At 46.9% G+C, this 25,334-nt stretch overlaps 2 protein-coding genes across 4 annotated transcripts in view; one reads left to right on the top strand and one right to left on the bottom strand.

Annotated features, from left to right (window-relative positions):
* DAGLB (diacylglycerol lipase beta) overlaps positions 1 to 2,157 on the top strand; it is a 39,936-nt gene extending 37,779 nt beyond the window's left edge. The window contains exons 16-17 of one of the 2 annotated variants that reach the window (XR_006708222.1): positions 58 to 262; positions 2,114 to 2,157. Coding sequence is in view for 1 of the 2 variants with exons in the window: in XM_045461005.1 (XP_045316961.1) it covers positions 58 to 70 (13 nt within the window). In the remaining variant the exon portion in view is untranslated. Of the gene's footprint in view, positions 1 to 57; positions 718 to 2,113 lie in introns of those variants that run through there. The other variant, XM_045461005.1, reaches the window with a different exon arrangement.
* RAC1 (Rac family small GTPase 1) lies at positions 329 to 25,334 on the bottom strand. 2 transcript variants are annotated; one of them, XM_045461009.1, is made up of 7 exons: positions 25,001 to 25,263; positions 14,477 to 14,548; positions 11,445 to 11,562; positions 4,909 to 4,965; positions 3,120 to 3,182; positions 2,187 to 2,346; positions 329 to 1,943 (listed from the first exon to the last, which is right to left on the bottom strand). In XM_045461009.1, exons 1-7 carry the CDS (start codon positions 25,033 to 25,035, stop codon positions 1,813 to 1,815), a joined length of 636 nt encoding a protein of 211 aa, XP_045316965.1. In that variant the 5' UTR covers positions 25,036 to 25,263; the 3' UTR covers positions 329 to 1,812. The 2 variants fall into 2 exon arrangements, with proteins under 2 accessions (XP_045316965.1, XP_045316966.1); XM_045461010.1 differs by lacking the exon at positions 4,909 to 4,965 and having other exon boundaries at positions 25,001 to 25,334.

Raw genomic sequence — 25,334 nt, forward strand, 5'->3', positions numbered from 1 at the left:
CCGTTTCAGGCTTAAAGTCATAATCGGCCTCCTTCCCCCTTTTCGGGCTCCCAACAGCTGCCAGCTTTAGCCCAGAGCTCTGGCCCCAGTTGCACGAGCACCCATGTGGACGCCCCACCCGCATCCGAAGGTCCCAAACCCAGCCTGACTCCCCACCGGTCCCTGCTGACTCTTCAGCTTCTCCCCTGGAGGGGCCTCTCCCCGTCCCCCAGCATGAAAACCTGCACTGGAAATAAGTGTTTCCAAGCGCCTAGGATTTCAGGTGAGGCAAACGTACACATACCCCAGGGGGTCGTTCGAGCTCTCAAGAATTCAAGTATTACAGTCATATGATTCAAGGATTTATTAAGTCACACATGCAAAACATAACTGCTAATTGCATTAGCAAAAGATCAATGTAAAAACACTCCACAAGTCTGCAACGGTCAATTTAAAAAACTTTGTTCTAGTGGTTGAAAGGTCCAACCTTGTATTCTTGCCAGCGGGTAAGTTGTACAGAACTTGGTTAGCACGAGCACGGGCTTACAGAACCTCACAGACCCAAAGGAACGTGGTTGATTAGGCAGAGCGACAGGAAGCGTGTGTCCGGGGGAAGGTGGCGAGGAGGAGGGTCAGCATTAGTCAAGGTACAGTACTGGTGATCTGGCAAGACAGTGATGTTACGAAAGTTCATAGTTTAGGAATATCTAAAATATTTCAAAAACTGTAAAGCTGCAACACATGATTTTTACACCTAGTTACTAGAAAACTAAGGAAAGCGCTTATTAGCTCTGAATAAAGTAACAAGGGAACAGGAATGCACTTTCACTAATCTACAAAAAAAAAAAGTCTAATGCATTATCAGAAAGATTTTATAATACAAGGAGGCATATTGCTCATTAAGAAGGGGTTCTATAAGAAAAGCACTAAGTCAGCAACTATGGGAACGACCAGTTCAAAGATGAATTAAATGCCCGATCTCAGGAGGGATGGAGTCTAAGAAAAAAAGCTTAAAACACTTAGTGATGATACCGACCTTTCATCATTTACTGCATCTGACAGAAATTAACCTTTTAAGATTTTACCCGTGACACTTTCAGTTTAGTAATGACGTGCACAGTGTAGTGTTTTGTCAGAATACTGTCTTCGTCCTCTGATCGCGTCCCGTGGCCCGCACACCCTCCCCAGGTTGCCCACGGCCACAGCGGACCCTTTCATCACAGGGGCGGGAGCCAGAGGGCGGTTCCAAATCTCAGCAAAAGCGAATACACTACTTAAAAAAAAAAAAAAAAATCTCACTATAAAATCAAAAAGATTGATCAGAGAGCTGAGTCATTACGCTCGTTCCAGGAGGACACACAGCTCGGTGCTGGGGGCGGCCGGGCTGCGCCAGGCGGCCAGTCTCCGGAAGGAGGCTGGGGGCTCTCCCGGCAGAGACCAGCCAGCAGGGGTCTGTGCGTCCGAACTTGAGAGGCTGGCTGCGGTCTCTTCTCAAGACAAAGGTCTTAAACGGTTTAGTGCTTAGTGTTCTCAGCACAACAATGCAATTTAGTTCACAAGGTATTTTGGCAACTCAATCTGAGCAAGAATAGGGGCTTCTGAAAAATAAGGCTTTAAAAAAGCTTGCCATTTTAGGGCTAAATTTTAATATAATGTGAAAGTTTGAAGTCTTACACTTAAAACAAAACCTAAAAATTACTGATTGGTTCAAAATGGTTTTATGGAAAAACTAATCTGTAACAAAAACTTGGCATTGAGTGCGAAGGCTCCACCATTTTTGAGCAAAGCGTACAAAGGTTCTGACGGGGGCAGGGCAGGAGAGGGGCCCGACGTTTACAACAGCAGGCATTTTCTCTTCCTCTTCTTGACGGGAGGGGGGCAGAGAACCGCTCGAATAGCTTCATCAAACACTGTCTTGAGGCCTCGCTGCGTGAGCGCCGAGCACTCCAGGTATTTTACAGCACCTGCCGGGAGACAGCCTCCGTCAGCCCCGCTCTTCTCACCCGGACAAGGACGAAGCAGCAGCTCCCTGGGCGCCGGCACGTGTGGCCCAGCGGAGCAGCCCTGACCCTGCACCCACCTGGTGAGCGTCATCACGACCCTGAGTCGGAAAACACGCTCTCTACTTCCCCAGACTGGAGTCCAGTCTGGCACGAAAATAAAACCCGTGCAAAGAAAGCAGACGTGAAAATGCAAGGATTTCCTACCGATCTCCTTCGCCATGGCCAAACCCTGCGGGTAGGTGATGGGAGTCAGCTTTTTCTCCTTCAGTTTCTCAATCGTGTCTTTGTCGTCCCTGAGGTCAAGTTTAGTTCCCACCAAGATGATGGGGGTGTTGGGACAGTGGTGTCGCACTTCAGGGTACCACTAGATGCGAGAGAGAGAAGAAAGTCATGACACGTTCCCCTCCCTCATGAACTTTCTTTGCCTAAACGATACCCATCTGGGTGCCCAACTGACCCCACCACCCCACCTTAGTCCCTCAGCGCTCTTGGCAGGAACCGCCCCCCCTGCCGTGCTCACGCCCCCCCCCCCTTTCAATACTTTCAAGAACCACAGGCCTGCCTACCTGTGGGTGTTTGATCAGCAAACCAGGATTCCAAGACTAAAGACCCAACAGAACAGGCTCTACTTATCAGTGGTGGGGGAGGGGGGGGGGTAGGAAGGGAAGGTCTTCCTTCCCCAAAAAACTATCTTTTGGTAAAATGGCTCAAGCTCTTACATGAACTCTGAGAATCCTACCTACATATATTCAACAGTGAGCATGAATTATGTGGACTGAGGTCTTAGCCCTGCCACCACTACTCACTGGACACATCCCTGATCACAACGAACATCCCACGCATGGCACTTTTTTCACTGGAACTGTGTGAAAGACGCAGGAGAGGAAAGTCATGGCCGCTGTTTTAGCAGATGACTCCCTAAGATGGCCTCGAAAGTGTTACTTTAACAAGGGATGCAGCGTTTCTGAATCAGACCCTGAACTTTAGAATTCTACATAATAAAGTCAATGATTTCAAAAATTGATCTACCTAAAGTAGAATTACAAAATCATTAAAATTTCTATCACTAAATGGTAGATTTAGCTCCCAAAGATGACACTATGTAACAAAACATTGGTCTAAAACATCCCGGCTTACCTTTGCTCGAACATTTTCAAATGACGCAGGACTCACAAGAGAAAAGCAAATTAAGAATACATCCTATAAAGAGGAAAGAGAGGCATTTAGAAATGATCTCACGGTGACAAGCGCGCTTTGCTTCGTAAACACTGTGGGGACGATTCAAGAGACGAAGTGCATGTTATGCACCAGCAGTCCGTGTCTAAAGCTCACTCCCTGGTTACAACCCTTCAGTTCTGTCAGAAGCTCCCGGACCAGAACCAGCACATGAAGCAGCCAGCTACTTACGAGAAGAGGGGAGAGGATTTACTAGAATGTGCTAGCATTTCCTAGAGGCTGGAGAGGCCTCCAATCAGACCCCCAGGAGGCCTCTTCCTTCACACTCCCAACTCCCACTGGCAACTTTAATGCTCTTATTTATATACAGGGACCAAACCAGGGTCAAGGTACCACTCATTTCTGTAAAACGTGGTCTGTTTTTCAAAAGCAGAGTCGATTTTAAAAAACATGTACAGGGGCGCCTGGGTGGCACAGTCGGTTAAGCGTCCGACTTCAGCCAGGTCACGATCTCGCGGTCCGTGAGTTCGAGACCCGCGTCAGGCTCTGGGCTGATGGCTCAGAGCCTGGAGCCTGTTTCCGATTCTGTGTCTCCCTCTCTCTCTGCCCCTCCCCCGTTCATGCTCTGTCTCTCTCTGTCCCAAAAATAAACGTTGAAAAAAAAAAAATTTTTTTTTTTAAATAAAAAAAAAAAAAAAAAAAAAAAACATGTACAAATGGTACGCTTTTCATTAAGCTCCCCGGGTGCACATTAAGTACACTTTCAATTGACCGCTGGGTTGCAATTAAACTGCTTTAAGAACTGCCACCGGGGTCCCCGGCACAGAGTGGGGTCCAGCTGTTCGCTGAGCACCTTCCGCCGTGACGGAGGTTCCCGGGCGTAAGCAGCATCTTCCCGGCTGTCGGTTCTCAGCCCCGAGCAGGGCTCTGGAGGACTTGACGCTGGGCAGTCGTAGCCGAAATAAAGATTCAGAGGAAAAGTCCATGCAGAATAAATACCTGGAAGAATTTCCGACTAAACGTAAAACCTCTGCCCCACTCTATTGTGTCAAGAGTCAAATTTAAATATTTAGCTGTATTAAAAATGCCTAAGAGTTTCTAAAATGCTAGGTTTATAAATCCCTTTCCTAGAAAAAGGCAATTCTGCTACTTCGTGAAATGTATCTCCCAAGCTAACACAATTCCCAAGCTAGCACTTTCAATCATCCAGCTGACCCCTTGTACCTGGAAAGGGAAAGAAACATCCCACACAACAGCTTTTTATAAATGACATTTAACAAACGCTAGCGCATGCACAGGCTCGTCGGAGAATCACCGCGGCAGGTCGGCACCGGGTTACATCATTTGGAAGCAGGGGGAGGTTAGCTCAGCCGCAGAGCCGCGCCCCGGACACCAGAGACACCAGGGGACACCAAAGCGGAGGAGGAGGCGCCCGCAGCCATGCTCAGTCCCGCTCCACGGTGGGTGGGCGTCACGTGGAGCCTCGACGGCCTGGGAGGCCCCTCACGAAGGTCCCTCCTTCCACGCAGGAGGAGGGAAGCAAGCAGTTCACAAACCGCTTTAATTCAAGCTAGTAGGTAAACTGTCTCGCTCCACTGAAAGCACATTTCATCAAGCAAAACCCAACCTCGAGTGAAGTGAACACAAAGCACTCAAGGAACGTGGGGCTCGAGAGGAAATCCTGGGGAACTAAGTGAAACGAGAGAACAGATAAAGCTTGAAACTGAAGTCGACTGAAAGTTTTACATACGGCAATCGGCTTGTCTTTGCCCCTGGAGGTTATATCCTTACCATACGTTTCTCCAACCTAGTAATGCATGAGAACTGTGTTTGAGTTTAGTAAAAACTGAGGAAAGTAAAAGTCAACACAATCCATTATTTCTTCTTCATCAGAATTCTGTCTCAACCCTCCCAGAGGATCTAAAAGCAGAGGACTATCTAGCATCTGTGACGCCAAACCCCACCGAAACTCCATCACACCTGTGAAGGCCATGATGAAGACAGAGGTCAGGCACACTCTGGCGGGGGGGGGGGGGGGCGCTACCCACAGGAGCACACAGAAGGTTCCTGTTCCAGCAGCAGCGCCACCATGCCTGATGACACAAATGCCTGCCTGCCCGAGGAAGCGCACGGGCTCTGTCCACTCAGGAAACGTGCAGAAAGCGTGCGTTCCTCCTTAGCAAAGGCGTGTCCGTGCGTCCATTAGCAAGAGACACACGGGTCAAAGATCTCTGTCCATGTTCCGAGATACGGGCCCAGTGGCAGCAGCCACCAACGGGAGGCGCACCTGTCCGTAGGACCGGGCCTCTGGGAGGAAAGGGCCCCAAGAAGCACTGCTGGGTCTGCGCTGTGACGGTGACAAGGCTGGCGCTCACTCTCCCCCCAAATTCCGCAAGTGCGGATCGAATTCAGGGAGCTAGAGGACCTGAGTGAACGGTGTCAATGCACTGAGACCTTGAACTGCGCCCCCTCCCCCCAAGCCCTGCTGCTCTGGACAGGACGGCCATCCAGAGGGGACGGCACCTCCAGCGGCCACCACAGGGCTTTCAATTCGCCCCTGTTGCAACAAAAATCGAAAGAAAGACGTGCTCTTCAAGCAACACAGAACCCCACACGTCTTTTAACAGATGAACAAGAGAAGTATTTTAATTTCCTCTCTCTCCAGCTTCTCTGACCCACGATTCTGAGAATATTAAAGTCGCCACTTTCATCTATGGGCTACTTTTAAAGATCTGTGCTCCCGACTCTTTATGGTGACACAGGGACCCCTGGGGATTGGCCACAAAAACGCAGCTCCAAAATATCCTCCAACCACATCTGTTCTACCTTTTTCAATTTTTAAAACATATTTTTTGATCAAGAAACATGCTTTTCCATCCTACGTTAACATTCCACCATCTGCCCGTTCCCTTCTCCTTCTTCCCCCAGCCTAAATAAGGCTTTAAAAAGGTGTAAAGAATAATGTGGTAACTCTTCTAAAACAATAACATGGAAATCATAAAACGTCTAGTCCTTCTGACACTTCGCTCTTCCAGGAGGGATTCATTGCAGCCTCGGCCTCCCAACCAGACACCCCACACAGACACTCCTGCTGCTCGACCTTGGCAGGTGTCTCGATGTCCACGGGGGTCCCCGGAGGCCGGAGCTCCATGGCAGGGCCACCTGCAGCAGGACTGGCCCAGCCTTCCTCCCAGTGTGTCCTGGAGCCTCTTTATTCTGCCCGGGCCTCCCCAGGCCACGGGCCCCCCTTCCCTCTGGCCTGGACGCTGCTCTCCTCACACCGGCAGCCGACTCCCGACCACACAGGCTCCCGCCAGGCCTTCAGTGACTGCTCCGGGTCGCAAACACCGCTCCCTCACTGGCCAGGTCCACCGCCTCCACCAGGCATGCGGAGGGCACCACAGAGAGGTTCCTGGCGGAACGGGAGGGGACTCGGGGGTGGCTGGGATCTCCCAACTCCGAACACCCTAGCGCTGCTCGTGCACGTGCGCGCTCTCTCTCTCCCTCCCTCTCATTTCCTTCTCTTCTTAAGGCCTTCCGCCCGGCTTTTACTTTCAGGCCTGGAATAGTTCTTCCTACAGACATTCTAGGAACCGGGCAAAGGACCAGGGCGCAAACAGGACAGAGCAAAGATGCTGTGTGTGTGGCACCCACGGGGAGCTGCTCAGGAGAAAGAGCAGGACAGCCCCGAACCCCAGGAGCCAGGCTACGGTGGGTTCCCACTGAATGTGACAATCTCCCAGAGCGCCCACGTCAGACCACGCAACCATGCTGACACGAGACCAGAAGCAAAGAAACGAATAGAAGACCACTTAACCATCTTGTCTAACCACAAACACAAGGTCACCGTGCAAACTATAGAAACCCCAAACGCCCCCCTCTCGCAGCCAACGAGACTGTGTGACGGTGTCTGCACCAGTCACAGATTTGGCCCCAGAACTACCCTACTTCCTGCCAGCACCCAATCCAGAGCAAGCCCTCACCCAAATCACACACCCCGCAGTCCCCGAGGTGCAGGGCTCGTTTCGGGCACAGGAACAAACCTGACTTTGTTCAAGCCACAGGTGTGTTCCTAGTGACCTGTGGCCAGAGGACACAGGTAGAGGCGGCCACCCGAACAAAGCAGAAAAAGCCAGGTGAAAATCCAAACGGCCAAGCTAAACACAGCCATTCTCCTTGCCTCCGCGCCACCACCCGGCACTCCCGAGCTGAGCGCACACACACCCCAGGTCCCCGCAGGCCCCCGCAGGCCCGGACACAAGAGGCCCGGTGCCTCGGGCAGCACAGGCCTCTCCGGACCCGCACGGAGCTCAGGCCTCGTGACCCCGGCGAGGCACACAGGTTCCCACTCACACCACGTCCTGGACAAAAAGGCAAATGCAGCTGACTGGACATGACGCACGATGCTGGGCCCGAGCACTACACGGGTCACGCTGCCACGGTGACAAATCAACTCAAGACACACACAAAGAACGTGCAGGAGAGCAGGCTCCACGTCAGGCCTACTTCAAATGCAGGGCTCAAACTCCCAACTGTGAGATCAAGGCCTGAGCTGAGATCAAGAGCCCAACATTTATCCCACCAAACCATCATGAGCCCCTATTACGGCACATTTTTAAAAAGAGAATATAAAGATAACTTATTAAAGGACAGGAAAGCCCTAAGGATTACTTAATTTAGAAAAAGAAAACTTTCGAGGGCAATCTCTACTGAACAGGACTACCTGCTCGCCATCTTCTGGAGAATGCAGAAACGAATGCCTTAAACAGACCTAACTTCGCCACCCAAGCTGCCCAACAGAGGACAGCAGCATTAAATGCCCACAGGAAACATGACATCTATTTTGGGGGGTAGCCAAACCCTAAGGGTGACATGTGGATACAAAATCGTCTACCGGCCCTTCAGGGGAGGTCTGAGCACGGTCACGGACAAGCCACATAAACAGGCCTTGTAGAGCCAACAACCAGAGACCACGTTCCAGTCAGTACAAAGTTCAGAGGCACCCCTGCTGCCAAGGTGCCAGCCGGCAGCCACCGGGCCTGCTCCCCCTGCAGGGACAGTGTGGCCCAAAGGAAGGAGACCTTCCAGGCACCAATCTCCGCATTTGGGGCCGCCCCCCCGGGAGCCAATGAAACGTCCTCGTCCGCAGGAGGCCAGTGGGCGCATCTTTAACTGCTACACAGCCGCTCTCCTCTCTGCTCAAAGTGCCCAGGACACCCGTCTGCTGGTGCGTGATGTGTCACACAGCACGTGTGAGCCATCTGAGGGCTAGAGTCGTGCCTCACCCCCTTAGCCGTTCAAGTGTCTGGCAGGAAAAGAGCACCTTACACAGAAGGGACACAAAGTTTAAGTCCTGCCCCAGAAGGACAACACCCTGCGGCTTGATTCAATCTGTCACTTTACCTGCGCGTGTTCTGGCATACAGAGCAGGGACCTTGCCAAGTCACCTTTGACTTACTGTGAGCCACTCCCTCAGAGAGAAAGGCCACACCCTGCCCGGACCCGTGAGTCACAGGAGGTGGCTCTCACTTCTCAGAAGTGACACCCCACCCTTCCAGATGGATCCAGTGGGTTAAAGACTCCTACTCTGTCAATAGGTTAGCAAATCCATTTAAAATCTGGAATTATCAAGCACCCATTGGGGACAGAAGAGTTTCCTAAACATGTTGAAGAACTCAAACCATTTGGTGATTATGAACTGATTTTCAAACCTTAATCAGTTAATTTTTAGCTGGAGATTAACTGAGCACTCACTCATTCAAACCTCCCATTTTATAGTTCTGGTTACAATTCAATTGAAGGACAATCAGCAAAAATCTACAGCTCGAAGCAACTGGATTTGGCAATTCCTCCAGGAGAAAATAAATACAGAAGTCAATGACTGTTGCATTCTAAAACTGTACTCAAAAGTATAAAAAACTATCATTACTAAAAACGGGAAGTTAAATTTAAAAACAAAACATTTGGGAAGACTAGAACTATGGTTATGTTCACCCACACTACGCCCCCAAGACGGTGACGGTCAGGTCCATCCAAGGGTTGACACCTGCCTTCTCCAGGGTGTCTCCTTGACCCTGACCCCTCTGGTCATCCGGAGTTGCTGAGAGCACGCACAGCAACTTCTAGTCATTCGGGCCCAGCCAGCTGGGACGTGAAGAGCTCTCCAGATGTGCGTCTTCACCGCAGCAACACTGGAGTGTCTGTGACGTACCTGGACCCTTCTGTTAGCTTTATACATACTGCTCGTCTAATCCTATGTCGAGACAGGTGACAACTAGAGCCCTGAGGAAATCTGCCAGGGTCACAGAGCTGGGAAGCAAGGGCGCAGGGTGGAAACCTAAGGAGTCTGTGCTAGTGCGTATTCCTTTGGCTGGTTAGCCACTTGAGTCTCCAGATTTATTTTCAAATACTTTTAAGACGAAGAACAAATGTGTAATGAGAGAAGCACACGATGCAAATAAGACAATTCCTAATTTAAAGAAAAGAGGCCTCGGGGCGCCTGGGTGGCGCAGTCGGTTAAACGTCCGACTTCAGCCAGGTCACGATCTCGCGGTCCGTGAGTTCGAGCCCCGCGTCGGGCTCTGGGCTGATGGCTCGGAGCCTGGAGCCTGTTTCCGATTCTGTGTCTCCCTCTCTCTCTGCCCCTCCCCCGTTCATGCTCTGTCTCTCTCTGTCCCAAAAATAAATAAATGTTGAAAAAAATAAAAAAAAAAATTAACAAAAAAAAAAAAAGAAAAGAAAAGAGGCCTCTAAGCATATTTCCACCAACTCTCATTAGCTTTTGGTACACGGATCATTTAATCGTCTGAAATGGAAGCAAAACAATCTAGAAGTTTTTCTGACTGGACACTGTGGACATAATTTTACAAAACCGAAACCTGACTCTACACTGAGAAGATGTAAGTGCTAAAGCCAAAGGGTGGCTCAGACGGTTAAGCGTCTGACTTCGGCTCAGATCATGATCTCATGGTTCGTGAGTTCGAGCCCTGCATGTGGCTCTGTCAGCACAGAACCTGCTTCAAATCCTTGGTCTCCCTTCTCTCTCTGCCCTTGCATCTGCCGCCCCCCACCCATGCTCGCAAAAATAAACATTAAAATAAATGATAATAATAAAGCCATAGAAAAAGGAGCATGAGTAACATAGAAAAATAACATTAAAGAGCATCTGGCTGGCTCAGTCGGTGGAACGTATGGCTCTTGATCTCAGATTCGTGAGCATGGAGCCCAATTAAAATTAAAAAAATAAAAAGAAACAAAAATAATATTAAACCCAAAAGACAAGTCACTAACTTGATTTTCAAAAACCTTAATCCTAACAGGGCACCTGGGTGGTTCAGTCAGTTAAGCATCCGACTCTTGATTTAGGCTCAGGTCATGATCTCCCAGTTCAGGAGGTGGAGCCCCTCACTGGGCTCTGCGCTGAGGGAGCAGACCCTGCTTGGAATTCTCTCTGCCCCTCCCCTGTACACACTCTCACTCTCAAAATAAATAAATATTTAAAGGGGGGGGGGGGCGGGCACCTGGGTGGCTCAGTCGGTTAAGAGTCTGACTTTGGCTCAGGTCATGATCTCATGGTTCAGGAGTTCAAGCCCCGCATCAGGCTCTGTTGGTGACAGCTCAGAGCCTGGAGCCTGCTTTGGATTCTGTGTCTCCCTCTCTCTCTGCCCCTCCCCTGCTCACACTCTAGCTCTCAAAAAATAAACATTAAAAAAAATTCTAATAAATACATATATAAATAAACAAATTGCAACAATGGAAGCATGTAAACTGCACAGCACCATATTCTATACCAGGTTAAGACCAGAGAAATGAGAACAAGCCAACTCTGGGTTGGCATGTAGGGGACACATGCTACTGAACTAACATGAGCTTGCTACTACTCAGGATGCCCCAAAGATGGCGATACAGCAGACCCCTGAACAACGTGGGGGGTGGTGGGGGGGAAGTGTAAGGGGTGCTGACCCCCCATGCAATCAAAAGTTCCCCAAAATTTAATGGCCTGCTACTGACTGGAAGCCTTACCAGTAACATCAACAGTCATATGTTAAGTGCATTAGGTACTGTGTTCTTACATTAAAGTAAGCCAGAGAAAAAATTTCCCTCAGATCTGGAGGAAGAAACATACTCACTGAAATGTACCGACAGGCCTTGTCTAAGTGGACATGTGGAGTTCAAATGTGTTGTTCACGGGCCAACTGTGCAAGCAAACCCACAGGTGATGTGCAATTTCATACTCAGAAATCATATATTCTAAAGGACACATTAAAAATCAGTCACGATCCTTACTGTTTGCGGATAGGATAAGGGACGTAATCTGTCATAATCTTCTTGTCCAGCTGTATCCCATAAGCCCAGATTCACCGGTTTTCCATCCACCATAACATTGGCAGAGTAGTTGTCAAAGCTGCAGAATGGAGTAAAAATGGTTAGTCTTTAGCCATGGAGCATTGGGCACAGATCAGGGACTCAAGTGACTGTCCCAACGAGGACCCCAGAGGAGATGCACCAAGGCCAGGTGCAGTCTGGGGGTTGCCGGGCCAGGGGGCGGAGCTAATGTTGGAGGGAAACTGGGACGAGTGTAAGGGAAACAAACCAACACCTGGAGAAACTCGCCCAAGAAACAAAGGACAAGCTCCTCAATGTACCCGAAACAAAGCAGTGGCAGCAACAGGAACCTCTGCCTCTTCAAGAGGACATTAAGATTCTTCTGCCCCAGAGAAACAGAGTATAAAATCAGTCCCTCTCTTTCAAATCCCACTTGCTGAGATTTTTCACATCCACATGTGGCTCATCTTCAGCAAGGTGGTGCGGCACGGAGCCACCGCACTGAGTCAGGGCGACAATTAGGTCGTGGTCATCCAGCCAGGTCTGCGACCCAAGCGCGAAGGGAACACGAAATGAACCTGATGTGAGAGGCTGTGGTGGACCGTTTCAGAGTGAGTGTAGTGGGTTACATGCATACCACGTCACCCCAGTGATTACTTAACGATAAGCAGAGGCCCAGGAAAGCCTGGCTGACAGGCAGAAAGTAAGGTGGACTTCCACAAAACCAAAGCAAACCACAAGTACCACCAAGTACTTCATTAAAAAGAAAACCTGGCATTGCCATTCAAACCAGGGCAAGTACCAAACAGGACCCAATACAGCAGCCTGTCCTAAGATACAATTTTGGAAGCCACCTTCACCCACTCTCGACACTGAAACTCAGGGACTTCCTAAACCGCGACGGCAAAGCCGAAGTCTGAGTAAGGCTCCGATGTGGCTTAACGAACGTTAACGACCACACTAGCTCCCATGAAGACAAGTCTGGGGTATCGTAATTCTGCTTCTGTGAGAAAAGGACAGATTATTCAAACGAACAAGATCATGACTTTTTTATCTGGGAAAAAGAATCACGTGCCTGCCTCCTATTGTACCAAAAAATAAATTCTTAATGAATTAAAGATTAAAGCGTTAGCCACAAAAATCTAGAAAACATACTTTTGCATCACTGAAGTAGGAATGGTCTTCCTAAGCAGGACATAAAACTCCATGCAGGTAGAGTGGCATATTTACATAAACACATCAAACTTCTTAGGGCGCCTGGGGGGGCTTAGTCTGTTGAGCGTCTGACTTTGGTTCAGGTCATGATCTCACAGTTCACGGGTTCAAGTCCTGCATCGGGCTCTGTGCTACCAGTGCGGAGCCTGCTTCGGATCCTCTGTCCCTCCCGCTCTCTCTGCCCCTCCCCTGCTCATGCTTGTTCTCGAAAATAAATACTAAAAAAAAATTTTTAAACAAAAAAAAGTCAAACTTCTTTATGGCAGAAGACCTCATAATGAAGTTCAAAGAGACAGAGGGCAAAGGAGAGACAGAGGAATTGATATTTCTTGTACACAGAAGTTCCATCAGTAAGAAAAAAATCTCAATAAAAAAATAAGCAAAGGATTTCAACAGTCCATCCACACAAGACTACAAATGGACAGTGAACATTTGAGGGATTTCAACCCCACCGGGGATCAGAAATGCAATGAGAAAGTAACTTTTTCAACTCCTGTCACCCACAGTCCAACCAGAGGAGCCGGCTTCAGTCACAGCTGGTCCAAGTACAGCCTTTGGGCAGCACATGGGTAGGTAGCCTATCAGAAATCGAAATATCCATTCCCTCTGGATTTGGCACACCTCCACTTGTCATCATCTATCGCATGTGCACAAAGACGTGTGCAATGATGTTCAACACGGCAAAAAAAACCCGAACAAACCCCATGACCAGTGTACTTTATCAGCTACAGTAGTTCAAAGTCACCTACAGTGATCATGATTTAGTTCTACCTACATGTGTAGATTAGGAAAGTCCCCACCATAAAACCAGAACAACACGGACAGTATGATCCCACTTCTGCAAAACTTTGGGCAACACTGCAGAGCACATCGACAAGGTCAGGATGGGTGGGACTTGAGGTGTTTCCTCTACTAGGATGGCAGCTGTGAGGACAGAGCAGGGTGACGTGCTACACGGGGCTCCCTAGTAATCCTATCATCGGAAAAACACTTCCATCTCCACCCAATTCTGCTGCGGAGAGGGAATAAACGGCTCAGCGGCCAATTCCGTCCTCCCGTAACCGCCCCCAGCACCACCCTGTTTCAGTTCCACAGCCTGATAACTCAACAGTGACATGGAACCATTGGGATCACTTGCCAGAAAAGGCCAATCACAACAGAACAGATTATTTCATGTTCTGCCTCCTTGATCCTTCACACACAGATGCTCGAGTGCCAAATTTATATGAAACTCTTACTGTATCCAGTCTTCACACTTCGGTTTGTTAACTTTGTTTCCTGAATGTCTAAAAACCAATTAGGAAAGCTGTGTGTTTCATCACAATGCAGAAACTTTACATCAGATTAAGTATTTTTTAAAAGCCCGATTCTCTTATTAATCAGACTTTGGTCAATGTTCACGTTTAAGTGGAAAACTAATCAGATCTGTTCATGTAAGAATTAAGAATGCCTCTACAGGGGCGCCTGGGTGGCGCAGTCGGTTAAGCGTCCGACTTCAGCCAGGTCACGATCTCGCTGTCCGTGAGTTCGAGCCCCGCGTCGGGCTCTGGGCTGATGGCTCAGAGCCTGGAGCCTGTTTCCGATTCTGTGTCTCCCTCTCTCTCTGCCCCTCCCCCGTTCATGCTCTGTCTCTCTCTGTCCCAAAAATAAATAAACGTTGAAAAAAAAAAAATTAAAAAAAAAAAAAAAAAAGAATGCCTCTACAGCAAAACAAAGGTCAAAAGAATTAAAAAAAAACACATCACAAGTAAATTCCTTATTTAACTCCAGATACTTACACAGTGGGGATATATTCTCCAGGAAACGCATTGGTTGTGTAACTGATCAGTAGGCACGTTTTACCTACGGCTCTAAGGAAAGAGAAAAACGATATAAGTTGCTTAGTCAACATGAATGTAATTCTTTCATTATTCTGTTAAACTTACAGGAAAAAAATCAAGAAGTATACACCAAGTACTTAGCATTAAACAGTTTCTGTAACCTTCTACTGAAGCCTACACATTTTCTATCCTGAAATTTAAAGTAAACAAACTCGAATTTCTCAAAAAGGAGCCTTCCTGCTCTGCTTAGGAATTAGCATTCACAGAACCAGCTGTTAATTAAGCACAGGTTGAAGAGGAACGATAGTTTAAAACGGAAAGTCTCTTCTGCGACTACGTGTAGGAGTCTCTCATCTGAGCATCTTCAATTCTATCCTCAAATCACTTTGATGCGTCCTAATATGCAAACACAGCCTTCCTCTGCAACTTCCACTTGGCTGCTAAGTAATACATTTTGCAGCCTCAGAGTGGTAGCTCAAACCCACCACCTTTTAAAGCCTTCCCTCTGGCACCAGTAATGACTGTTCTCTTAACAGAGTGCTTAGTCACTAACCACCGCACACAGAACTGTGAGCCACAAAGAGCCATACAGAACTCACTTTAACTCATCTGTATTCATTTGCCACTCCGCAACCCCCACCCTCACACATCACCATAAGCCTTTAGAGCGGCTAACACAATATATTCCAGACATATTAACTAACGGCTCAGGGACGCTGGCATAAACTTCGCAAAGCTGCAGAGGAGAAAGTAAAAAAGAATCGTGTAGAAATTCTCCAGAGACAGAAGGCCCTCCTGCACCACTAGTGGGGGATACAGTGTACCACGGGGCAGAGGTCAGACTGGTGGCTTGGAGTCTTCCAACCACTTGAAATTTTCATAAGAATGCATCACCTACAAATTAAGATCACTGTGCCCTTAGCCAAAAAATGAGTTCCAAATTTGACATTTCTCAGGGTGACTTCAGGGGCTTTTGAGAGCCTGTGTCCCCGGCCTAAGTTTTCACTAAATGCTCTCCTTACTACACTTGATCTTAGCCAGAAGGCTGAGAAGCGATATAAACGCTCTCCTCACACAATGAAGCTCTGAGCTGTAAGAATTTGTTGTCCAATCACAACTACCATGAATTAGGATTCACCATAAAGAAGTTAAGTGCTTTTCTATTTTCTTAGCTCTCTTAGCTTAAGGCAAAAACCTCTCTGCGAAGACAGATTACAGGCCCATCCGGTTTGCCAATACTTGTTTTACTCATAACATTATTAAGGGCTTAAAAATTAGAACTCCCCCACCCTGAAGACCTCACAGACTCAAACATTACATTACATCATCAGGAAGTAGCTCCCAACTCCTAAAGGCTTTCTCAACAAAAATGACTCATTGACCATACATTTTGTTAAAAGCTTAACAATGTCAAACCTATATAAGCAGGAGGCAGAGATCCATAGTCATTAGCCTAGATTTGAGACCCGGGACCAACTCTGTATCACTTACGAGGCTGGACTTTTTTGTAAGTTTCAACTCCCTTATGCCTCAGTTTTTTCAACTGTAAAATGGATGCAAAACTACCAACTCCATCACAAAACTACTGAAAGCATGAATTCTATTTCAATCTATACCAACAAAGTGTGTGCTATGCAAGGAAGTATACCAGGTACTGAAGATATTCCAAGGAACAAAACTTCATGGAATTTGTGCAGTTATTTTTTTTTAATGTTTGTTCATTTTTTGAGAGAGAGTGAGACGGAGTGTGAGCGGATGAGGGACAGAGAGAGAGGGAGACCCAGAAACTGAAGCAGGCTCCCCAGGCTCTGAGCTGACAGCACAGAGCCTGACACAGGGCTAGAACTCACGGATGCAAGATCATGACCTGAGTCGAGGTCAGATGCCCAACAAACTGAGCCACCCAGGTGCCCCATTTGTGCAGTTATTAAAGTAAAAAAATGGGGGCGCCTGGGTGGCTCAGTCGGTTGGGCGTCTGACTTCAGCTCGGGTCATGATCTCACGGTTCGTGAGTTCGAGCCCCGCGTCGGGCTCTGTGCTGACGGCTCAGAGCCTGGAGCCTGCTTTGGATTCTGTGTCTCCCTTTCTCTGCCCCACCCCTGCTTGTGCTCTGTCTCTGTCTCTCAAAAATGAATAAACATTAAAAACTTAAAAAAAAATAAAAATAAAAATAAAATAAAGTAAAAAAAATGAAGAGTGCATGGGGCACCTGGGTGGCTCGGTCTGTTAAGCATGAGACTATTGATCTTGGCTCAGGTCAAGATCTCACGGTTCGAGGGACCAAGCCCTACATTGACAGCACAGAGCCTGATTGGGATTCTCCCTCTCCCTCTCTCTGCCCCACTCACACTCTCTCTCAAAATAAATAAATAAAACTTAAAAAAAAAAAACAGGGGCGCCTGGGTGGCTCAGTCGGTTGAGCATCCAACTTCAGCTCAGGTCATGATCTCACAGTTTGTGAGTTCAAGCCCCGTGTCAGGCTCTGTGTTGACGGCTCAGAGCCTGGAGCCTGCTTCAGATTCTAGGTCTCCCTCTTTCTTTGCTCCCCCACCCCCACGCTCTATCTCTCTCAAAAATAAGTAAACATTTTTTAAAAAACTCGAAGAAAAAATGAAGAGTGCAGTCATTAGTGTTACTAAAGATGGTCTGGGGGATGCCTGGCTGGCTCAGTCCCTAAAGCATCTAGCTCTTGATCTCAGGGTCCTGAGTTTGAGCCCCACATTGGGTGTAGAGCCTACTTTAAAAAAAAAAAAAAAAAAAAAAAGGTACCTTTAGGGGCATCTGGGTGGCTCAGTGGGTTAAGCAACAAACTTTTAATTTCAGCTCAGGTCTTGATCTCGGCGTCGGGAGTTCAAGCCTTGCATTTGGTTCCACACTGGGTGTGAAGCCTACTTTAAAAAAGGCGAGGGGGCAGTGGCGGGGGGGGGGGGGGCCTGGGTGGCTCAGTTGGTTCAGCATCCGACTTCAGCTCAGATCATGATCTCACAGCTCGTGAGCTCAAGCCCCACATAAGGTTTTGTGCTAACAGCTCAGAGCCTGGAGCTTGCTTTGGATTCTGTGTCGCCCTCTTTCTCTGCCCCTCCCCTGCTCGTACTCTGTCTCTCTCTCTCTCAAACATAAACATTAAAAGAAAAATTTTTTAAGATGCTCTGGAAATGTACAGCAAAGGGATCTAACCTAGTCTTGGAGCTGATAGAGGTCGCAATGTACGCTGAAACCTAGGAGGAATGGGGACATGACAGGAGGAACATTCTAGGCAAAAACAGCAGCATTGATGGGGAGGCCCAGAAGCCCAGCACAACTGAAGAACCAAGAACTAAGGGGGAAGCAGCAAAGGAAACTCTGAGGAGGCTGTCATCTCTTCTTGTTAAGGACATGGGACTTGATCCTACTCGGGAAGTCCCAGAAAGTTTTTAGTTGCCAAGAAACCATTAAATTTGCATTTTTAGAAGCAGCCTCCAACTGCAGTGTGGAAAAGAGGACTGAGGAAGGAAGCTGGGACTGGAGACAGAAAAACAAGAGTAGTTTGAACCAACGAGGGAGATTCAGGGTAAAAAGAAGTGGGCCATTTCTAGAGCTTCCTAGGCGTGCGGCAGAACAAGATGGCCCAGCCATGGGCTGGATGTGGTAGCTGAGGAAGAGAACGGAGTCTAAGGCCATCATTGCTGAGCCTCTTTTCAAAATTACAAATGTGTAAAAATGTAATAGTTACTGCCTCTTAACATCAAGGATAAGAGGCTACAAAGGTTTTAACGGTTATGATAAAACGTCATAGTAGTACTTCCCTTAAGAGTACTGTCCCAAATCTCTTCCATATGTATAGGAACAAAGCCATTACTATAAATATGACCCACTCTGTTTCAAAAGCTCTAAGATCTTGGGGCGCCTGGGTGGTTCAGTCGGTTAAGTGTCCAACTTCAGCTCAGGTCATGATCTCACAGTCCGTGAGTTCGAGCCCTGCGTTGGGCTCTGTGCTGACAGCTCAGAGCCTGGAGCCTGTTTTGGATTCTGTGTCTCCCTCTGACCCTCCCCTGTTCATGCTCTGTCTCTGTCTCAAAAATAAACGTTAAAAAAAAATTTTTTTTAAAAAGAGGTGGACGCCTAACGGACGGTGCCATCGGGCGCCCCAAAACCCAACCAGTTTTTAATAAAAAAAAAAAAAAAACCAAAAGCTCTAAGATCTCTTTTCCTGAAACTTCACCTTTAGCCGAGGCATCATCTTTTGAAAGGTTTAACTGCAAAGGAATTCAAGGTATTGGCATACCCTGATAGGCTGAAATTTTATTACCAACCATTACAGCTATAAACTAATCTGTAAGAAATTATTAAATTATAAAATTCCGACTTAATTAAGTACATGTCCAAACGCTGATTTAAATATTTACTTAGTTTTAAAAAAACAGATAAAAAGAAAAAAATAATGGTGATTTACCTCCCATTAGTGTTATTTATCCACTCCTTTTAAAAACACTCCACAAATAAACTCTAGAGGCCAAAGTTAACACAGCTCCCACGCGACGAATGGAAGCTGCATTTGGTCACAACCTTGACTGATGCGGCCAAGAACCTCTGAAAGTTACTATCTGGTTTGGAATTTCCACTTTTATATATGCTACCACTGAGTTCAACCTCTTTTTAATCCTTGAAAGCTGCCACAACTGTAGAAAATGAACATGAATCTACTGAAAGAAAGTTCATGTGAGTAACATTTTTTTAAGCCTCTCTGTGCCTCTCCTGCTCTAGTAGAAATTAGAAAGATTAAAGCCAGTAACTCATGTTCCTATTATGTTCTTCATTTTCCCATTAGGAGAACTTCAAGGAAACGTTTAAAATTTGGAGGGTAGGGGTGCCTACCTATTGGGTGGCTCAATAGGCTGAGTGTCTCTGAGTTTGACTCAGCTCATGATTTCATGATTCATGAGTTCTCCCACATCAGGCTTGCTGCTGTCAGTGAAGAGCCCCGCTTCGGATCCTATCCCCCTCTCTCCCTGCTCCTCCCCCACTTGCGCTCTCTCAAAAATCAACAAACGTTTAAAAAAAAAAAAAAAAAAAGATACACTGATCTTAGGACTCAAAGACCAGATTTCTCCAATGAGAAAATAAGGAGCCTGTATTGCTGTCTAAAAGTACCTAGATCCTGGGGCACCTGGGTGGCTCAGTTAAGCGGCGGGATTCAGCTCAGGTCATGATCTCATACTCATGAGTGCAAGCCCCGCATCAGGCTCTGCGCCCACAGCATGGGGCCTGATGGTTGGGATGGTCTCCCCCGCAACCCCTCCCGCAACTCCCACCACTTGCACACACTTTCTAATAAACTTTAAAAAACAATAAAAATTTAAAAAGGTACCTAGTTCTTAACGATATATTAATAGAACATAGTGGAATGTGAAAGTATTAAATATATATTCATATTTATTGCATCAATGAAAGACCCTGAATGAAAGTCCTCAATTTACCCTGTGAAATGGGGTTTGGGAACTCTCCAATTGTAGGCCTTCAGTAAATGCATAACCATGCAAAGAATAAATTCAGGAAATACATGAATAGAGTAGTTTAGTGCACAAAAACACAAAACCTAATGTGAAATTTTGATATTGTCACTAACAGGGACATCATAACCAACTTAGGAAAACCAGCCATTATCACCATTGGAGGCTTCAAAAAATTCAAAAACTGTGTAGCTTCCAGAACCCTCAAGGCTGAAGATGCTACCCCTAAGAGAGTCCAATTCTGAAGTAGCCTTTAAGCTACAGAGGAAACCCTCCCCCTTCTAGAAACACCAAACCCAATCCTAGAATAGTTATTATCTGGATCTGCGGAAGATACAAAAAAGTTCAAAAAAGACTTTTTATCTAACTGCATATCAGCCTCATTCTTCTTCAAAATCAAATCCTCTTAAAATATGCCCTGATAATGGGAAGATATGTCAATATCAATATAGCAAAATATTGATTACAAAATCTAAGTGGCAGGTGTTCACTACACAATTCTTTCAACTTTTCTGTATCTCTGAAGTTTTTCATATTTAGATGTGGAAGGAAAAATATTCCTCTGATGACATGCGGTAATTGCCCCGGTAGCAGGATTCCTGATAAAACATCTCCTTTTTAGGAAGACTAAAAATTACAAGAACTACCTGGTGAGGCAGAGGTGAAAAAGTAGGAGGCACTAACACATTAGATGATTAACGCAAAAGAAAGAACATCATAAAAAGTGGCTTTAAGTTCTCTAAAAATGGATTCCTGATACTCCTCTAATGAATCCAACCCCAAACTTTTACTGGGATTATCATTTGAAAGTTAAAAAAAAAAAAAAAAAGCATAAGTATAATTTTAACCACCAAGATCAGAGTCAAACAACAAATCTAAACTTAGGGGCGCCTGGGTGGCTCAGGTCATGATCTCACAGTTCATGAGTTCTAGCCCCACATCAGGCTCTGTGCTGACAGCTCAGAGCCTGGAACCTGCTTTGGATTCTGTGTAGCCCTCCCTCTCTGCCCCTCCCCTGCTCACACTCTCTCTCTCTCAAAAATAAATAAATATTAAAAAAAATATATTTTTTTTAAACAAATCTAAACTTAGAAGCCAGGGCAGAATTCAAACACCTTTACAACAGGTCAAACACAAACATATGGAACCCCATGCTCAAGGCAAAACACACAGACAATTCACGAAGCACTTAAATTCATGGATCGGACCATCAGTGATTGTTCAATGGAAACAAGTAGAGAGGAACTGGTGCATTCCTAAAAAGATGACATCATCATGGAAGGTATTTTTTATGCTCAACTAAAAACATTCCTGGACAGCAATGCCTAAATTAGACACTGGGCTGGAGAGACTACTAGCCCAATCTGGAGTGAACTAAGAGGGGCTTCATTCACTCCCAGCCTTCTGGTCAACCAAAGCCAAAACAACACTATTAAAAATGGTTTAGGGGTGCCTGGGTGGCATCCAAATCTTGATTTTGGCTCAGGTGGTGATCTCTCGGTTCATGAGTTTGAGCCCCATGTCAGGCTCCGGATACTGTAGAGCCTACTTAGGATCTTCTCTCCCTCTCTCTCTCTCTCTCTGTCCCTCCCCTGCTCACTCATGCCTTCTCTCTCAAAATAAATAAACATTTAAAAAAATGGTTTAGGGAGAGACATCTGGGTGACTCAGTCAGTTAAGCCTCCCAACTCTTGATTTCAACTCAGGTCATGATCTCATGGTTCGTGGGTTCAAGCCCCACATCAGCCTCTGTGCTAACGGTGCAGAGCCTGCTTGGGATTCTCTCTCTCAAAATAAAATTTAAAAACATTAAAAACTTTTTTTTTGAATGGCTTAGCAATATCTGAATGTGAGATGCTGTCTTACCTAAGTAAAACTGAGAGAATCTTGGGGGCAGATGTCCATCAAATAAGAATGACAGACCCCGTGTTCAAGAAGGACTAACAGAATTAGGACCAAGAGAAGGATTAATAGCATAAAAAGTATCAAAATTTCAACTCACATTTTGTACTCAATGCCAACTGAATTACTATATAGAAAATAATCCATAAGAAGAATATAGGCTAATTGATCCTAGTTATAATATGATTATGACATGGCTTCTAACTGTAGTTCCCAAGAATATTTTTTTAAATAAGGAAGCTTGCAATTTGTGCAATTCCAATTTGCCTTTACTGCTTAAACTGCCCTTAATTGCCTCAGATTGCCCACCATGGAGTTCTCTGCCCCACAAAATGTAGACCTACATTTACAGCTTTAACAACTTTTGAATAAAAGAACATTCCAACCGTATCATCAGGCTGATGTTTTGTTTGGGTAAAAGCAGAAAAATATTTTTGGTATGGCAAATTACGTGTCTAAATTTTTCACTGAAGTAACGTTTGCTATATGCCATCCCTTAAAGTAACAGAGAGAGCACATGGCTGGCTCAGTTGGCAGAGCATGCGACTCTTGATCATGGGGTCGTGAGTTCGAGCTCCACACTGGGTGTAGAGATTACTTGAATAAATGAATAAATCTTTAAAAATAAATAAATACCTTACATTTTTTTAATCCACTTCTAACAGGATTCTTAGCCCCCCAGTCTACATCAATGTCAAATACGGAAAAAACTAACTGAAAACTTTAAGCCAAGCCAAGAACTGTCTTATGCCTACCACTCCCCTCACAGAGTCCCTCAGTGCCTCGGAGTAAGAGAAACAGCACGTACTCCGCACAGGGCAGACACCTGGGAGGCACTTCGTATCCAGCATCTGGTTTAATCCTCACAAATTCAACTTGAGGCACCTGTCTTGTGGAGGATGACTGATATGCCCAGGGTTTCCCCCTAAGCAGCGGGGTAGAGACTTGAAGGAAGGATCCAGATCCCACAGTAGGCGTTCAACAAGTATGCGACTAGATAAACAAGCCAATACAAACAGCAGAGGTCCATCATCTGTAAGCGTTAAATATATCTGCTGTGCTTATGTTTTAGTTCCAGAAATTTTCAATTAAGGATATTACATAGGATATTACTAGGGTTATTGAATTATCAGCAATTTGGCGTTTTTAAAAACTAGTATTATTTCATATTCTAAGCATTACTGATTGAACATTTTTAATTTTAAATATTTTCTGGTATTTTTTTTTAACGTTTATTCATTTTTGAGAGACAGAACATGAGCAGGGGGAGGGGCAGAGAGAGAGAGACAGAATCTGAAGCAAGATCCAGGCTCCGAGCTGTCAGCACAGAGCCTGACGAGGGGCTTGAACTCCTGAACCACGAGATCATGACCTGAGCTGAAGTCGGATGCTCAACCAACTGAGCCACCCAGACGTCCCAACATTTTTAATTTTTAAGAGAAATTCACTTAAAGCGTTAAGACAACTTGATAAACATTTAAATCTAAACTTCACTTAAACAGTTTACTGACTTCCCTATTAAGTAACTGAACATTCCCCCCCCCACCCTGATGAAAATAAAACTTTCTTCTGAAGGGTTTAAAAAAAAAAAAAAGGGTACCATACATATTCCCAAATAGGTGGGAGGTGTAATTGTTGGCTATACACATAGAACCATGAAGTGTTAATGTTTCGCATGTTGACTCTGACAAATCCCAGATGGGCATCTTTTAAAAATCAGTTCAACTGTACCCCCATCTGAATTAGCTGTGGAAACAATTTCGAACGTCTAATTTGCAACAATCTAAACAAAGCCAATTCACAACTGGAGAGGCATAAAAGCCACATCAGTCCTAATGACAAGTTTGGGGAATATTAATCAAAAGATAGAGCGATGTTGGGGCGCCTGGGTGGCGCAGTCGGTTAAGCGTCCGACTTCAGGCAGGTCACGATCTCGCGGTCCGTGAGTTCGAGCCCCGCATCAGGCTCTGGGCTGATGGCTCAGAGCCTGGAGCCTGTTTCCGATTCTGTGTCTCCCTCTCTCTCTGCCCCTCCCCTGTTCATGCTCTGTCTCTCTCTGTCCCAAAAATAAATAAACGTTGAAAAAAAAAAAAAAATGCATTAAAAAAAAAAAAGATAGAGCGATGCCAGAACGCTTCCTTCGACTTTACAAAAGTTGAAAAATGCACCCACTGCCTTCTGAATTTCATGAAACTGGTAGTAATTCACGGAGCTTCCCTGTTAACACTCAACTACTCTAGCCCTGCTGAGACACACAATTTTGCTCGGATTACACTGAGATTCTTGTTTCTATGGGAGGAGGAAAAAAAAAACTGCATAAGCCAAGTCTTGTCTTCCTCTAGGGCCTGTAACCACCACAGACAGTAATGAAAAGAAATGCCTTGAGTCACAGGGCAGCTCCGCTCAGGGAGCCTGTTCTGCTACATCCCATACCTAATGCAAGAAGCGAAAGCCAATTTTTTTTTTTTTTTTTTTTTATGACCACACCACGTTCAGAGAAAAGAACAGTCTTAATCACACCCGACTCCTCGCAGCTAGAATCTCAGAAGTTTCTCCACGTTAAGAGCAAAAATAATCACCTAAAAAAAAAAAAAAAATCTTAACAAGTGGCCAAGTGCAAGCGGAAGATAGCCCGTGGTAAATCAGTTTAGGGCCACCAAACCCGCCCAGGCAAACATTCGTCCGGTATTATCGACCTGACCGCCGGGACACACGGAAGCTCTCAACCGGGCTCGAGAGGTTGATGTAAAAGCCCAGAAAGGGTCGTTTTCTGAGAAAGGCAACTCCAAGCCCACCGGTGTCCAGGCGGACGAGGGAGGGTGGCGGCGCGGCTGGGGGGTCCCACCCGGCGATCAGCGGGCCCGACAGAAGGCGGGAGGGTGGAGTTCACTTTTCCCTCCGGCCGCGGGTCGGCGACCCCCTCCCCCACCAAAAAAAAAAAAAAAAAAGGTGGGGGGGGGGTAGCCGGAACCAGGCCCGTGCCTCCCAGTCCCGGGGGTAGTGAGTGGCGGCCGGCGCCCCACGCCACGCGCGGCAGAGACGCCGGCTCCGACCCCGGGCGAGCCCGCCCGGCCCCGGCCCGCGCACTCACCCGTCTCCCACCACCACACACTTGATGGCCTGCATCTGGGCCGCTCGCTGGGCCGCGGCGGCGGCCGGGCGCTGAGGCGAGAAGCGGCGCACTCGGGGCGCGGCGGGCGGGCGGGCGCGCGGCTGCGGGCGGCGGGGCGCGGAGTGCCGGGGCCGCTGTCCACGCCGCCTCGCCCTCCGCCAACGGGAAGCCGGAGCCCAGCAGCGGCCACCACCCAAAGCTGGGGAAAACTGCGGAGAAACAGGAAATGGCCGCTCCACTCACATCCGGTCTCCCCTCCCCCCCGCCCCCCGCGCGGGCGCGCCGCTCCCAGGCTCCGGGGCGGGGTCGCTCC

The sequence above is a fragment of the Leopardus geoffroyi genome, chromosome E3 (assembly GCF_018350155.1).
Source record: "Leopardus geoffroyi isolate Oge1 chromosome E3, O.geoffroyi_Oge1_pat1.0, whole genome shotgun sequence".
NCBI classification, from domain to species: domain Eukaryota; kingdom Metazoa; phylum Chordata; class Mammalia; order Carnivora; family Felidae; genus Leopardus; species Leopardus geoffroyi.